The sequence below is a fragment of the Lactuca saligna genome, chromosome 4 (genome assembly GCF_052625555.1).
Source record: "Lactuca saligna cultivar CGN05327 chromosome 4, ASM5262555v1, whole genome shotgun sequence".
Classification (NCBI taxonomy): Eukaryota; Viridiplantae; Streptophyta; class Magnoliopsida; order Asterales; family Asteraceae; genus Lactuca; species Lactuca saligna.
The window spans coordinates 61870635-61889820 of record NC_136420.1 but is presented as its reverse complement, the minus strand read 5'-3'; the positions used below and the strand labels follow the sequence as shown (position 1 = coordinate 61889820).

The 19186-nt window shown below is 27.6% G+C and overlaps 1 protein-coding gene across 1 annotated transcript; it reads right to left on the bottom strand.

Annotated features, from left to right (window-relative positions):
• Positions 1-4823: 4823 nt before the first annotated feature.
• LOC145041990 (Dof-type zinc finger DNA-binding family protein) lies at positions 4824-5686 on the bottom strand. The gene has a single exon (XM_078990264.1). The coding sequence runs from the start codon at positions 5429-5431 to the stop codon at positions 4934-4936; it is 498 nt and encodes a 165-aa protein (XP_078846390.1). The 5' UTR covers positions 5432-5686; the 3' UTR covers positions 4824-4933.
• Positions 5687-19186: the final 13500 nt, after the last annotated feature.

Here is a 19186-nt window from a genome sequence, read left to right as displayed (position 1 = left end):
ACAAATTTTCAAGCCATGTTATTATGTTGAAGTTTTTAATTTGTAATTTTGTTATATACAAATTCTTTTTTGTATTTTCTTGATTTAAGTATTCTTTTAAAAATATCATTGTATGTTGTGGTTGAAATTTTATTGTAAATTAGATTAGATTCATGTTATCAATCATATGTTATGGAAGATGATATATATATATATATATATATATATATATATATATATATATATATATATATATAATTAACTATTGTATATATGTTTGTATTTTCATGTTGCTTCAAAACAATAATTAATTAAAAATCATGGATATTTCATATTATCCATATTATCCATGTATGTCTTTTTTAAAATGCAAACTGTTTATCTTATCACTTTATTTTTTAGTTATGTTTAACATTTTAATTATAACAATAAGTGTTTTTTTAAAGTTTCTTTCACTTATTAGTAATAACAAGTAGTTTTAAAATTAATAAACAATAATTATAAATAATAAAATCAAATTACATGGATATGTCATATTTCCAAGCAAGTCTCTTTTGAAATGTAAATTGTCTATTTTATTACTTTCCTATTTAGTGTATGTTTCATAGTTTAATAATAATATTAAGTATTTTTTAAAAGTCTTTGTTAACTTATTATTAATAATAAGTGGTTTAAAATTAATGAATACCAATTTTAAATGTTAATAACATCAAATTATAAATTACATTTAGCTATAAATAAATTGTATTTTAAATGAACATCATTATTAAAGTTAGAAAATGATCACATAAGTAAAAATATAATTAATCACTAATAATAATTGTTAAAAATAATATTAAACAGATAATTAAATTTAATTCTATTAATAAGGAACGTGGGTTGATGTCAATGAATGTTATTGTTTAAAATAATAAAAATTATATATATATATATATATATATATATAGATATATATATATATATATATATATATATATATATATATAGATATGTGTGTGTGTGTGTAAAAATATTATCTCAAAGTTAATGTCAATAAAATAACCATTTTAAATATATATTTTTCAATATTTTAACAATATATTTTTAATCTTCACTGCACAATACGCGTGAATTCGTCTAGTATAGTTATAAAGGAAGCATTTTTTCTTGCACCACATTCATTTAAAACTCCCATTTATTTTCCTTTTCACCATATTCATTTGAAACTTTCATGACTTTTCAATTTCTTTATAATAATAATTATAATTTAGTTAATTAGGTTAAATAAATATCAAACCTAAAATGTAATCATATATAAACTAAATTTCAATATTAAAATAATATCTTTACTTCTACTAATAAAGTTATGTTTTTTAAATTATAATATATTATACTTAATTTATTAGTTTTAATATATTGTTGGATGTAAACCATTATCATTTTAAAGATACGATTTTGGAACAATTTGTATAAAATACTTAAAATTTTAATTTAAATATAACATTACAGGGTCAACTTAAATATAAATTTTAATATAACTTAAACAACCCAAAGAATATTTTGCAAAATATTTAAAAACAATAAATTATTGTGTGTTTCTAATAATGATAATAAGCTGGTTAATAACATTAAATAAATACCAAACCTAAAGTATAATCATAAATAAACTAAATTTCAATTTTAAAATAATATTTTTACTTCTACTTATAAAGTGTTGTCTTTAATTTTTAACATATTATACTTAATTTATTACATTTAGTATGATGTTAAATGTAAACCAGTATCAGTTTATAGATATAACTTTTGAACATTGGACAAAATATGTAAATTGTGAACATAAATATAACATTACAATGTCAACTTAAATATAAATTTCAGTTCCACTTAAAACTAAAGAATATTTTTTAAATAGTTAAAAGTTATAAATTATAGTGATAAATGCAAAAACTAAATTGTAATCTCAATTTAACTAAAATATTTCCTAATGATATTTTTATAATCGTTAAAAGTTTTCAAATAAGTAGTTTAAAATAACTTACAACAATAATAGTTAAAAATAACTCTATATAAATAATTATATTGTTACCTTTAAAATCAAAAAATCATGTTTGATGTATTAAATAATTATAATGATAGAAATTAAAACATTAAACAAATAATTTTAAAGAAATTAGTTAACAATAACAACAACTATAAATAATATTAAACCATAAATTATATTTAATTTTATTAATGTATAACTCTTGAGTAAAAGTCATTCAAAATGATTGAGCTTATAAAGTTATAATAAATGTGTATGTTATCATATAATTCAAAATAATCAATATATAATTTCAATTTAGCATACAAATTATTATATCAAATTTAACAATAATGTTATTGTTATATTAAAAATAATATTTGTAAAGATTTCAATGATATTGGTGTTTTTACGCATTACAATATCAACTTAAATATAAATTTCAATTTCATTAAAAAAATTAAAGAATATTTTGTAAATAGTTAAAAATGATAAATTATATTGATAAATGCAAAAAAAACTAAATTGTAATATCTATTTAACTAAAATATTTTCAAAATGTATTTTTATAATCATTAAAAGTTTCCAAATAAGTAGCTTAAAATAACTTACAATAACAACAGTTAAAATTAACTTTATATAAATTATTATATTGTTACTTTTAAAATAAAAAATTAATGTTTGATGTTTTAAATAATTATAATGATATAAATTAAAACATTAAGCAAATAAAGTTTTAAAAAATCAATTAACAATAACAACAACTATAAACAACATTAAACCATATATTATACTTAATGTTTTAATATATATATATATATATATATATATATATATATATATATATAATTCAAAATAATCAATATATATTATATGAATTTAGTATAAAAATTATTATATCAAATTTACCAACAACGTTATTGTTATATTTAAAAATAAAACATATATTTGTAGTGACTTCAATTATATATGTGTTTTTGCGCAACGCGCGGGTATTCGCCAAATGTATATGTATATATATATATATATATATATATATATATATATATATATATATATATATATATATATATATATATATATATATATATATATGTTCAGGTTCATTTGAGACAATTCTAATTTTGTGAGACCGTGAGACCAAATCTAAAAATAATTTTAAAATACAAAATAAATGGAAAAACCCAAAAATTCTTTTTTTAAATATTATTTTCGGAACTTGAATTAACTAAAAAAAAAATCCGGTTTTGTTTTTGAAAAATACGTGAAATATTCTAAATAGAATATTACACTGATATATTCGAAAAAATAATTTTAAAATGCAAAATAAAGGGAAAAATCTAAAAATTCTTTTTTTAAATATTATTTTTCGGAACTTGAATTAACTAAAAAAAATATAAAAAAATAAAAAAAATCATATATTTTTTTTAAAAGTACGTGAAATATTCTAAATAGAATATTACACTGTACATATTTTAAAAATAATTTCAAAATGCAAAATAAATGGAAAAATAAAAAAAATTTAATATTATTTTCGGAACTTGAATTAACTAAAAAAAATAAAATAAAAAATAAAAAAAATGCGTCTCACGGTCTCATAAAATTAGGCCGTCTCATATGAACCTAACCCTATATATATATATATATATATATATATATATATATATATATATATATATATATATATATATATATATATATATATATATAGGGTTAAGTTCAAATGATAACACTATTTAATGTGAGAACACTATTTTATCTTACTATTCTAGTATGAATTTTGTATATACAACGATATAACATTATTCATCAACAAATATACGAACAATCACACATTAATATTGACATTAAAATTTTGTATGTACAACTTTATTACATTATTCATCACCGAATATATGAACAATCAAATATTTAAGATTCACATTAGAATTTACTAAATTACTATGCATATATATGAATTTTATGGTAGAATAGCATTATAAAATTGAATATATTCATATTATAATTACTACAATACTATACATACTAAATTCATAGTAGAATATTAACATAAAGTAGTGTTCTCACGTTCTCACATTAAATAATGTTCTCATTTGAAGTTAACCATATATATATATATATATATATATATATATATATATATATATATATATATATATATATATATATGGGAAAAGTGAATATACCCTTAAGGGTATATAAGCTTAGGTACCCAAACACACCATAATACGTCGTTTTGTTTGATATATTCATTATAATGTTATTAAACTTCAACTCCTAACTTGATTTACTTTCAAGGTTTTCGAAATTTTACCATTGCCTTTCTCTTACATCAAGTATTTTTGCCGACCACCTACTAGGTTATATATATTGTAGTTGAAAATGAAAATTATATAAGAGAAAGATAAATATGTAATTTATAAAAATCATGGAAGTAAATCAAGTTAGAAGTTAAATTAGGAGAATAGTGAACAATTAGAATGTATTATATGACACAAAACAACGTTTTACGGTGAATTTGGGTACCTAAACTTGTATACCCTTATGGTATATTCACTTTTCCATATATATATATATATATATATATATATATATATATATATATATATATATATATATATATATATATATATATATATATATATATATATATATATATATATATATTGGTGATCCTATATCTTTATTTGTAAAATAGCCTCATGGCTCTGATCTAATGATTTCCTTGTAATCGGCGAGAAATTAGGATAACCAGCTGGATAGGATATAGACTTTCTATATAAGTAAAGTACAAACAAGACTTTGTGTCGTATCCATCCATGGAAAGTATACTCATTCACACTAATTATTACTTACGCAATAATTACTTATTTAATAATAATCAAATAATTCACAGTGGTCCTAGATACCAAGACAGATTAATTGCTTTTCTAATACATATATATATATTCTCGATTAAAAGTCACCGGTGGAGTTTCTTCGTCTCTTTGCCGGAAAAAGATGTTGAAAACTGCCTTGTGCTGCTAAGTGCCACTCCATCATCCTTTCAAAGTGGATGCCGCTTGTAGTTGTGGTATCTTCAAAAAATGAAACGTCTGAGAAGCTGTCATCCATTGCACCATGGCCACATGGTGGCTTAGCCTTCCTACGGCCAGCCCCCACTGGCACGTTTCGAAGGGCACCACCAGCTGTCCAGTACCTTTGACACCCTTTACAAAAGTGTCTTGGCTGATTAACATTGTAATTGTTGAAATAGCAAAACTTAGTCTCCATGCTTTTGCACCTAGGGCATGGTATGATCTTGTCTGGCCTTTTATTCGCTAGGGATTGATCATCGTCAACATCTGATTTACTTACCTGCTCTTCTTTCAATTCTCTTATCGCTTGTACGTTAATCATCTTGCCAAATAACTTGATTCCAGTCGCATCAAGACCTTTATGAACATCCGCCATGATAATTCAGAGAGACAAAGAACTCAACGATGAGCACGCTACTAAAAGAAGGGAGAGAAGAGTCTAATTATAGAATGTTTAAAAAACTCTCATGTTTGTTGCTAAAATAAGAAAGAAAGTTCTATTTGGTTGCAAGAAGTCATGTGTGGCATATATATAACGAGAGAGAGAGAGAGAGAGAGAGAGAGAGAGAGAGAGAGAGAGAGAGAGAGAGAGAGAGAGAGAGAGAGAGAGAGAGAGAGAGAGAGAGAGAGAGAGATTTGCAAGTATCAAAGCAAAAAGCGAGTGGAAGTAAATTAAAAGCACTTGGGTGGTTCTGTGTACTCTTTATACACATATTTGTTTGTGCTTTTTCATCAAAAAAGAGAAAAAGAAAAACAAGACCATATTTAGAGCAGCCAAGAAACCATGCAAAGTAAAAAGTGGAGCTTTTGGCACCATATACGGGGCCAGAGTCACCATCTTCTTGGCGAAGGTGTCTGGTTGGGTCGTTGGTGGGGTCATTTTGACAAACACACAGGTTGGTTGCGTACAAAATGTATTTGGAAGTAAAGCATAAAAAAGATTATAAAGAGATAAAGATTGAACACCTTTCATTTGAAAAATTCTATTCCAAATCCACTTGCTTTATAGTTTATACATTACCATTAATTTATGCAACAAATACCTTTTTCAATAAAAAGAAAAGATCAGACGTACAAAAAATGCGTTAATAAGTTTATGCGAAAGATATGTGAAGTATTATATCCATCCTAAAAATATTCTATTAAATCTATACATGTATCAACAGAGATGAAAAAAAAATGAAAACCTTTTTGTTCCGGATCACATAAGTTGTCAAATTTTTTTTAGAAATAATATAGATTAGAGCATTTTAAGAATGCTTAATTTTATAATGGAGTAGCAAATTATCCTAAATGTTTAAAAACACTTATATAATAAAAACTAGTGTGAGATCCGTGTATTTTACGGGTTGATTTAAAAAAAAGATTAAATATTAAATTAAATTTAAAATAGAAAATATTTTTTAATATACAATTTTTAAAATAAGAAAAAAAATAAACGTATTTATTGTAATTTAATATCATATATATGATATTTAATACTTTATATATATAAGTATATGACTTTAATTTTAAAAATTGAAACAAATCAAAAATTGACAAGTGGATAATATTTATTTCAAAAATTCTACAAAATTACAAGTGTCAAAATTAATAAGAGATTGACATGTTGCAAAAAAACCTTCATTTATTAAGGAGGATTTATGAGAAGGTAAACAAGCATTATTTAGGTTTTAAAAACATCAATATAACAAGAAGAAAAGAAGCTACTTCCGAATAGGATGGTACTAGACCTAAAAAAGAACTGACATGACATGAAAATAGCAGGTTTTGGTAAGAGATTTTGATACATTTAAGTAAACGGGTTAAAATAACACGACACGAAAATTAAACAAATTGGGTTAGAGTCAAGCAAATAGAATATAAATCATTTTATCTAGCTCAAACCTATGTGTTAGGTTATTTTGAGTCAAACTCAAAACGGTGTCATGCGACATTGCCAAAACTCATCCAAATGAATCTTGTATCTTAATCACTTTCAAGATAATGTCAATATATGTATAAATAATTTAAAATTTTAGCATTTATCTTTAGCTATGTTTGTAGATCATACGTTCCAAAAATATATATTATCTTTCCTAAGTCTTTCGTTTTAGAATCATTTTCCGAGCAAAGGCGAAAGAGGCTTGAATAGTCAGAATGTAATTTCTCATGTTTAAGTATGTCTCACTCATACAAAATTAGGAATATCACTATTACTCCCACTAGTTCTTAGTAAACACATATGTTATCTTAATTTTAATACAAAAAACATACTATGTGTTTACATATTAGAAAGATGATTTCAAACATAAGATGTTTGTTTTATATCCATAAATGGATCTTTTAAGTCTTACACATTAAGTTATGATAACATAAATTGTAAGAACCTCCAAGCTAAGCTATATACACATCTTCAAGTACGAGTCTATTTTTCTAAACGGTTCTTCTTGAAATCCATTTGACATATCTCATATAAAGAATATGTAGTTATGGTAAATAATATACTTGTTGATCTAATCATAACTACTTGTGAAAATGTTTGATCGTAGTCAATGACATAAGTGTGATAAAGATCATAGTCAATGACATGAGTATGGGAAAATCCTTTTATAACAAGTCTTTGTTAAATGTGTACAGATATATCCATGTATTTATTCTTTTTAGAATAACTATTTACTCCTTGTAGTCTTGTTATAGAGAGGAAAATTAATCAAGACCATACTTGATTATTAGACATTGATTACATCTCAGTGTTCATGACTCAATTTCATTTATCAGATTTAAGATCTGATATAACATATTGGTAGGTGATGGATTTACTATTATCTATCAAGAAGATCTCATTAACGAGTGATTCTATATTTCTAATGTTGAGATGATTCTTACCATATATGTGAGCAATTTTTGTTTATGAAAACAATTATACTTGTTCAATAATTCATCTATGTAACTAGTGCAAACTATCACTACATCAAGCTATGGTTCTTAAGCTTCTTTAAGTTCAATGTGCCTCCTATTTTCTTTGTCATTAGAAGTTCGCTTTCTGATAACTAAGCTTTCAGAAAATAAGTAAACTTATTTTTCTTAGGTTTGTATAAATACTCTAAACAACTTTTAGAGTATTCTACAAATATGTAGCTAGTAGATTTTATGTTTAAAAGCTTTAGTCTAACATAAACTTCAAATCCACAAAACATTAAGTAAGTTGAGGATCGAGCTTTTCCATATAAAATATTATAAACTTTTTTATATATACTTATTAGTTGGTGTTTGTATTCAAAGTACGAGTAATAGTGATTAATGCATAGTCCGAAAAAGATAAAGAAAGATAATTTATACCGATTAGAGAGTAAATCATATTTAGTAAGGTTTAATTATCACTAAAGCTTTAGATGACATTATTGGTTTGTATCTCACCTTTATATTTGAAAGCTTCATTAAAGGTTTCACAATTATGTTTTAACATGTAAAATATAATTAAAATTACTATATTGGTTAATAAAGTTGATTTGATATCTTGTGTCAAATCTTAGACATTATATATATATATATATATATATATATATATATATATATATATATATATATATATATATATATATATATATATATGTGTGTGTGACTTAACGCAATATTTTGTTAATACGTGGCGTCAACTACAAGCCTTGGAGTCATGACGAAGCCATTGCAAACTTTTTAAAACCTTGCTAAAAATCAATAATAGTAATGAGAAACAAAAAATTGTGTGACTAAAATTCAGCAATATTCATGACAAACGAAAAAAATGTGTATTAAAAAATGGTTTCTGCATAATTGAACATCTAGCTTTTATTGTACATGACAATTAAGCAATTATCATTAGTTTTTAATCATGATTTCATTAACCAATTATTCTAAGTTACATGAATGGTCTGTATGGTTTAAATTTTTTTCATAGTTCGTCCCTTAACCGATTATTCATCGACACCACCGTTGTTCTGATAACATAGCCCCATCCCAATACACTTTTAATCTTCCAGGTTCCCTTTCTCAAGATCGGTTAAACATTTTGTCTCTTATTCCCTTCTTTACAATTGATCATACCCCACCAAGACTCACAACATCAAACTAGAAATCGGACCCACACTTCTTGTTATGGGCTTCGATTGATAGGAGTCCGGTTGATCCTCTAATCGATTACCAAAACCTTCCTTCTTCGCATCCACTATCAATTACCAGTATGCTCTCCCTCTTCACCCTACTTAATGTGATTGTAACCTCTTCCTCTCTCTCTCTCTCTCTCTTTCTCTTTCTCTTTCTTTCTCTCTCTTTCTCTCTATCTCTCTTTCTCTTTCTCTCTTTCTCTCTCTCTCTCTCTCTCTCTCTCTCTTTCTCTCTTTCTCTCTCTCTTCTCTCTCTCTCTCTCTGTTGCTCTTAAAATCAAGTCCAATTTTCCTTCTTTTCTAGATCCATTAATACAATTCCACAACCTTTTACAATCCCAACGGATGACAAGGAAACCTAAGGACCCACAATTTGAAACAAATAGATAGTTACTTCATTTCTCTACTTACTACTGAATCAAAACCAAGTCTTCTATAGGCAATAATTTCAAAATCCAAAAAATTAGCACAAATGTACATAGAAGCCATGCTATACCATAAACCGAACATAATGATAGGTTGTCACCTCTAGTGACCTCCAACTTATGCAACTCGACACCTTTGAAGTATCCCAACTATTGATAATGAATGGGAACAACCAACGATTGAGAATGTACTGACAACAACCCGACTCATCTAGATACATATCATCCCTAACTCTTGCATTATATAACACAACATAAGACGAACTTCCAAATAAATACCTAGTGACTCAAAGACATTATGAATCTCAGATGCAGACCTCAGAAACTTCCTAGTCATAACCGCCTCTATCATCAAGAATCCCATGAAAATGCACAAGCAATAACTCAAATAGCCCATTCATAGCACCGATTCTCAATTTAAGAAAAATTGACCTACCACACATTCCGCCTCTAAAAACCTGACCTTCATTCCATCATGAGACTCAATTATAAAAACATGAGGCGTCATCCTCATACTCAAGATACAACATAGACAACGAAATCTGTCGTTCCCGATTCGCTTCTCCTATTCACCTGGAGCAACTGGCCAGAACATGCTCTAACTGAACTCAACGAAGGCATGCTCCTAATCCTTATCTTGTACAGTCTCCACAAAATGACTCTCTTTCCACATATGGAATTTTCTCGAGAGGATTAAACCACAAGAATCCTCTTGTGCATTCCTACCTTTGACGTGGATACCACAACCATCCGGTTTCCCTCATTAGGTCGTCCTCCAATCTTTGTAATTATACACTCGCTCTCTCTCTCTCTCTCTCTCTCTCTCTCTCTCTCTCTCTCTCCCAACATAGAAAACTGGAAGAATAAAATCCTTATCATAGAAAATGTCATCATAAGCCATCGGCAGATCACTCAACCTCAAGACTACAATCCTCAAACCGATCATCCCAACCACTCCCTCTTTGAGTCCCATGATGCGGACTAAAACTACCTCAAGTAGGGCCACCAAGACCTTGAAATCAACTACACATCTAGGTCTGGACGATTCAACCCCAACTGACATGGCCACTAAGACCCTAACAATCACCATACACATCTTTTTCCCTGACAACCATAACAGAAAAGTTGATAACACCCAAAATGTCGTAACGGATTCATGGAGCCAAACCATGCCCCTACCTTCAGCGAGCTCCTTAGAATTTATGAGATTTTCCTTGATTCAAATATGGATAATGTGATTCCAGTAGTACATGTCCAATACTACCCTCCACACCTATTCATGCTTTCCTCAAAATCATCATGAATCCTTTAAGTCACTTCCTCATAATGATACCCTCCAAAATCTACTAAAAAGCACACTTCTCGTACTAAACCGGTTACTAGGCTCACCTAGGATTAACACCTCACCTTGCCATCAGTACATGAAGCACCTCTACTAATGCTTGTTAACTACTTCATGAATATAATTACACGCGACAAAGCTTAGGTTTTGTTTGTTTTTTTTCTAAAAAAATATTTATGACCACTTATTTTTGCACTGCCCAGCACACACGTAACACTTGGCCCTTTGCATCTGTTTGTTTTTTAGAAGATTTCTAACTAAAAAACTATTGTGTATGTGATGTGTGGTACAACACTTGACCCTCTACTTCAAACCTCTTCACACCTTACTTTAACTTATTGCAGCAGTCTGCAGAGGTTAAAAACAAATAGACTTTTTATTACATGTTGCAGCCATTTGGTTCCCCGCTTCTGCTACAGAGGGTTGCAGAGGTGGTCCGCAGACTTCAGGAATTTTCGCTCAGAAATAACAAACAACACCTTAGATAATCCTTTGACGAAAAGACACAACCCTACAATGGTTTATTCTCAAACAAGAGTTGTGCAATAAGGCCAAGTCAACCACTCTAAGATTATTTAACCCTCACTGCATGTAACTTAACATATTAATGTAATAGCTAACTTACATCAAGACGAGTCCTACAAAGCACAATGCAAGCAACATTCGAGTATCTAGAACTAAAAGCATTACGTAAACAGACAATTCTACCTCAAAAGCTCTTGAAGATCTCTAGTCACTAGCATACCAGCTCATAAAACAAGTATAAGGCACCTTTCCTAATCAGACATCCTACCATGCAACAATGAGCAGATCCTTAGCCCTAATATAGCATGCAATTCTCATATACTCATATCAAACATTAATAATAAAACACATATGGGTATTTTGGGAAATACTTGAGATCTGCTGATTGCACGCATCACACCCCTTTTATTTTAAAAACCATTTTTGAAAATCATTTTCTTTTAGAAAGTTTTACCATTTCCTCAGTTTGAGTTCATGAACGCTTGAGAGTATGGCTGAATCCCTCAAACCAAGGCTCTAATACCAACTTGTAACACCCCAAATTTCAACCCAATTTGTTTTCAGTTAAAATTTTAATTGTTTATTCAAATCAGAACTACAAAATCTTAAATAGGACCATTTAATCTTAAAACATTTATCATATTATCGTCAAAAGTTATTACGTGAACAACTCTCCCACGGATGCGATGCAATCAAGCCATGCACCTCCTTTATTATAAGAAACCTAGAAAACATTTAAACCGCAAATCGTAAGCACAAAACTTAGTGAGTTCCCCAAAATACCACACACAACACATCACAAATAAACACATATGGGCTATCAGCAACCCAGGAGACTACCCAAAGTCTCAATTGGCAAACAACACGCCTCGTGGATTATCAACAACCCTGGAGATTACCTGAAGTCTCAGTGGGCAAACAACATGTTCTGTAGGTTATCAACAACCCTAGAGACTACTTAAGGTCTCATCATACATACTATCATATATGATAATAAAAACAAATAATACCCAGGTGGTCAACACGTATATACATATATAGTCTTGTAAGAGGCACAAAGATAGCAAGCATCCTACATACACAAGTTAGTTGGCAAGAATTGGTGCTTTCGACCTTTATATGTCTAGAAAATTGGTCCAAAAGCCAAAACTTTAACTTATCAATCCATTAAGATATCATGACACTTGAATGGAAGGATTAGAAGGACCACGATCATATTTTTATGGATCCTAATAACTCCATAATGGATAAAGTTTCCAACTTTATCCATTAGAATGGTCCAAACCACTATGATCTAGTTTTTAGGCCTCAAAGGGACCAAAAGAGCATCTCTTACAACTTAATCCATTAAGTCCAAGTCACCAACTTGTCGATCTGAATCAATAAGATGTTTCGATGGATAAAGTTTCCAACTTTATCTATAACACGGTCACAAACTTTCAAGATCTAAACTTTATGCACTAAATTGACCAAAAGCTCATAATACCCAAGACTAGCTAGATCTATCAAATGCATCATTAAGATTCAAAACTTTATACCTCTAGAAGAAAGATCAAGGTGAACAAAATCTAGATCTATAAGCTCCAATGCAAACAAAACTTCTCCAAAGAGATTATTCTTCTCCAAGATGCACTAAGAGCACTCTAAAGAACTCAATATCACCTTCTTTTTCTCAAAATGCTTAAACTAGGGTTAGGGTTTTCATGGGAGGGTTTTAGGGTGGTGGAGGTTGAGAATGAAATGGGTTTGGGGAAGTTAAAGAGCTTAAATAGGGCTCAAACCACAAAAATAGGGTTTGGGCACTGATCACGTACCCCCAGCATAGTCAGAGATGCCCTGGTATGCCCAATGTATTTCCCCATACGCCCAATATACCCGACTTAACCCAAAATCGACCTAACTTCAAACGGTCATAACTTCTTCGTTTCAACTCTGATTTTGACGATCTTTATATCCACGAAAAGGTATTGAAGAGCTATACAATGTTATTTAAATATCTTTGACTAAAAACATCTCTAAGAAAAATCCATATTTCATGTAAGAACCCAACCTATTATTTTTCCCGTTTTACCCTTCGGCCCAAAACATAATTCAAAGGTTTAGATCTCATAACCATCGTTTCCTCCTTCCAAAAGGTCTAAACATCACCTCCTTAAGGCCCAAAGCCTTTAAATAATCGAATTACAGCCCATGGCCCTGAATCAAAAAATGATCCCGAACAGGGTGTTACACATACATTATTGCTTCCTTGACTAAACTCTAAGCTAAATTTGGGTACACCGATGTATCCACCAAAGTGTTCTATAATATCCCTGAGAGAAACGTTGTTCCGTGGACTACCATTATCCGATGTTATACTTGATCAGTGAAAGGTAAATACCACGTTTCAAATGTGTAAGCAGATCTTATGTGAAGGAATTAAGCCAAGTTTAGTAACCATATTAGCCATGCTTTAAGGTGTTTTAGATTCTACATTCTTCATGCTTCTGCAATGTAATATGGGTTTGATTGTGATTTGCCTTTAGCCGATTGTTTCCTAAGTTTACATGGTAAATATGGAAGTATCGCTAACACTAAGAGCTTGTTTGAACTAATGGATAATCGAGATAGTCTTTTGGAATTTTTTAGTTTAAGTTTATGCTTTGATTGATGAAATTAAAGAAATCTCACAAGTATGTCCTATTGACTAATGAGAAAATGGATTTTGATTTGAGCAATCCAGAAGATGATTTAATAGGGAAGAATATAATAAATTTACACTTTGGTCCCCAGAGTTTCATAAATGTGTCAGTTTTAGTTGTGTAATTTAGACCATAGTTGGTAAGAGACCAATTACAAAAGAAATTTAAATCGTAGGGGCCATTTATGTAAAGATAACTGATTAACGGATGAATTATTAAAAAAAATGATAATGACTTAATTGACATGTATATTAAAAGTTAGATGATCAATTACACAAAATAAATAAATAATAAAATATAAATAACCAAATCAGACCAAACCCAAAATTTGATTATGCTACAGTTACATTATATATATATATATATATATATATATATATATATATATATATATATATATATATATAATATTGCTCTCAACATATTTACCTCTAGGTTCAGACAAAGTTTGGAAAATCCATTCGTAGTTTACTAGATATGAGTACATATTATCATCCTCGATAGTCAAAAAGAAAGGACAATCATAATGCTTGATTAAATGCTTAGAGCATGTATGATAGATTTTGTAAATGCATGAGACACTCATCTTCAATTGATTGAGTTCTCATACAATAATATCTATTACACCGGCATCACGGTTCTTGAACCCATATCACTTGCATGCCCATGCACATTCTTCACATTATATTCGCCATATGTTCCCATATGTAAGTTTAATATGTGTTTTATGCATTATATTTATTATATTAGAAGGGAATATATTTATTATATTAGAAAGGAATTGATGCTCCTATCATTTTTTGAATTAATTAGAATTTAATTATTAGAACAAAACAATTACAAGGTACGTACTTCACTGACATATAAATCCTCTTGTAATTTGACAACAAAACAAAATCAAGATAAATTGAGAACCACGCTTAATGTAATTGGATTATGGAAAAATAATTAAATACCAATTAACCATACTTTCATGTCTAAAATTCTACTGTCGTGTTTCTATTATCGAACATTTAAAATTGTAATAATTATTGTTTTAATTTTACATATATATATCTTTTTTTTTAACAACGAAATTTTATTAAACATCTAGCAAGCACCAAGAGACCAAGTGAAAACGGAAAAAAAACACTAGATGTAGGTCAATGAAACAACAAATAGAAAAATACACCAAGAAACCCAATTTAAAGAGATCCCTTTCCCTTTATTTTTAACCCGACGAAATGAAGTTGTCTTTATATCTTCAATGACCCGTACCGAAGAGTAGTCACCTTTTTTGAGCCGGGATTGACAATAAACACTGAGAGATGGATAGGGGGTGCTCAAGAGAAGAAATAAGGGAAAAGTCCAGATCGCACAAAGATTGGAGGAGAGTCCATATCTCATCCACTCACGTACATTGAAACAAAATGTGAATAGAAGACTCATCTTTTGGTCTCGCTAGTAACCGATGTCAACCTGACTCCTGTTTTTGCTAAATCAGTTTTGGAAGGGAAACGGGTTTGGAACCGCTCTCTGACTAAAGAAATTTAATACTACATATCTATTAAGAATTTTGAAATATGGGGCATAAGTTTTTATAAATTAACTGACCTTATTCCTAACTCGCATAGAACTAAAAGATTCAATAATAAATTAATTGCACGTAGCCAACGGGCCCCATTTTAAATGTAGTTTATCTCGTTTAAATCAAGAAAATAAGATACATATCTTAATTACATCTCATAAATAATATCTACAATAATAGAGAACGTGTGCACAACGTTTGTGAAATATTATATGCTCAAGGCCCCATATCGATATTTGCAATTTTAGTCCTTGTTTGTTTCTATTAAGTTTACTTGTCGAATAGCATGTATTCGTTAAATATGTATTTTGAATGATAAATTATTTTACTTGCTTAAAATACGATTTAAATAAAATTGTTTAAATACCTAACCAACCCTAGAACCAATACACGCAATATTGTGCATGTTTTTGCCGGGACCTGAGATAATATATCGGAGGACAAAACAGCCTCTTCTAGAGCTTCATGTTAATCTTGACAACCTTTTTCTTAGATTTACACTATGCATGATTTTGCTATTTATTTATCACAGCCATGTATGGGTCTTTTTGTTATGTTTCGTCTACAATGAACCTTCGACTCCTTAGGGGAGGCATACATTTTCAAACTTTCGGTACTGTTAGGCCAAATACCATTTCGGGGTATATATATATATATATATATATATATATATATATATATATATATATATATATATATATATATATATATATATATATATTTACTACTTATAAAACAAATCTAACTATTTCTATAAATAGATTAAATATAATAATATTATTTTTTTAAAACGTCCAAACTATTAAGCTTGATGTACAACCTATTTATAATATAATAATATTAAAACTTTAACCGTATCTTTTATCCCCTAAAAATCTCGTATCAAATTAATAAAAGAATTCATTTGCAAATTGAACCCGTCAATCTCAACACTTCAGCCATTTGAAGCGGTCAATGTCAACAATTTATAGAGGATCTCTTCTTTCACATTGGTAACAAGCCATCTCATAATATCTATCTTCGTAATCCCTTCAAAGTAAGAAATATACGCACACTGTCTCGAAGAACCTAACCAGTAACCAAGATAGTATAACCACCACCACCACAGCCACTCTGCCTCCTTTCGCTTTCAACTAACCACTATCACGACTACCGCCCTTCCTCTCACCCACGACATGAACTTTCTTTTGGACATAACATTTTTCTTAAAAAAATATCGTTGAAAGAAGCTATTTGTCCCCGCCGCTGTGCGCGGGTAACGGCTAGTATATATATATATATATATATATATATATATATATCTATATATATATATATATATATATATATATATATATATATATATATATATATATATACCCCAAATGGTATTTGGCCTAACGGTACTGACAGTTTGAAAATGTATGCCTCCCCTAAGGAGTTATTGTACAAACCAAAAGAAAGATGCATACATGATTTTGAGTTATTGTACAAACCAAAAGATGCATACATGTCTATACATGTGTGAACTCTAAAATGAAGTTGAGAACATACTTCTAGAGTCATATAATCATGGATAAGCATGCGTTCGCAGTCCATTAACTATAAAACAATAATTATTATATTTAATTGATTATCACAACACTCAATATAATCTACTCGTGGCTTGTACGTTAATAATATTAAATATAAATATTGATTTAGTGAAATTTTACACTATTTTTATTTGCAATTAATTTAAAATTAGTTATTTAATTTCATCTTGATGAATATTTTTCGTAAAAGTATAGATTTTCAAATATCAATTTAGATATATATTGCACTATTTAGAACTATTTTAGATATTTAAAAAAATATATTTGATTATTTTTTAATTTTATTTGATATTTAGATTTATGTTTTAGATTTAAAATCATATTTAAATTATCAAATTAAATTAAATATATTATGAAGATATTTCAAAACAATTAAAATTAATATGATAATGCTTTACATTTATCTACATACTTCAACTAATAAATTTAATATACAAGGTGGAAATATGAAGGATTACGTGGTTTCAAATCGAAATGATAAAAGAAAAGAGTTTATATATATATATATATATATATATATATATATATATATATATATATATATATATATATATATATATATATATATATATATATATATATATATATATATATAGGGTTAGGTTAATGTGAGACGGCCTAATTTTGTGAGACCGTGAGATGCATTTTCATATTTCTTTATATTTTTTTTAGATAATTCAATTTCCGAAAATAATATTTAAAAAAAGAATTTTTTGATTTTTTTCATTTATTTTGCATTTTAAAATTATTTTTAGAATATGTACAGTTTAATATTCTATTTAGAATATTTCACGTATTTAAAAAAAAGGATTTTTTAAAAAAAAAAATTTAGTTAATTCAAATTCCGAAAATAATATTTAAAAAAAGAATTTTTAGATTTTTCCATTTATTTTGCATTTTAAAACTATTTTTTAGAATATATCAGTGTAATATTGTATTTAGAATATTTCACGTATTTTTCGAAAAAAAAAAAAAACGAGATTTTTTTTTTAATTTTTTATAGTTAATTCAAGTTCCGAAAATAATATTTAAAAAAAGAGTTTTTGGATTTTTCCATTAATTTTGCATTTTAAAATTATTTTTAGATTTGGTCTCACGGTCTCACAAAATTAGAATGGTCTCAAATAAACCTGAACATATATATATATATATATATATATATATATATATATATATATATATATATATATATATATATATATATATATATATATATATATATATATATGGAAAATAAAAAAAAAACCCTAAAAACATAAAAATGCATAAAAAATAATTAAAGATCACAAATCATTTTTTAGACTTTATATATAAAAAAATTCCATCTTTTCAAAAATTCGTTGAAAAAAAAAATTTTAATCAGTTTTTTTTGTTTTTTTTTTCAAAAAAATTTCAGCAAAATTGTATAAAACTTGCGAATTTTAAGAATATAAAGTCAAAAAAAAAATTGTGATTTCTAAGTATTTTTATGATTTTTAGGGTTTTTTGTTATATATATATATATATATATATATATATATATATATATATATATATATATATATATATATATATATATATATATAGTGGGTTCAACTATTATAACTAATTATTGTGCGGATATCGTAGGTTATAAAAATGATAAATAAAACATATTGTTTGATAATAAAAATACATTCAATCCTATATAAATATTGTAATTAACACACATTTTCACTAATTAAATTGTATATAAGGTTATTATACATTTATTATTATTTTTCTCATTTCTGTCAGAATGTTTTATTGGGTCGTATTCTGTCAGAATGAAAATGAGTGAAAAACGATATATAAGAACAATAATAAATAATAATTAGCGAGAATACATGAAAATAATTTTATTTTTGTAAGGTTGAACATATTCGCATTGTTAAA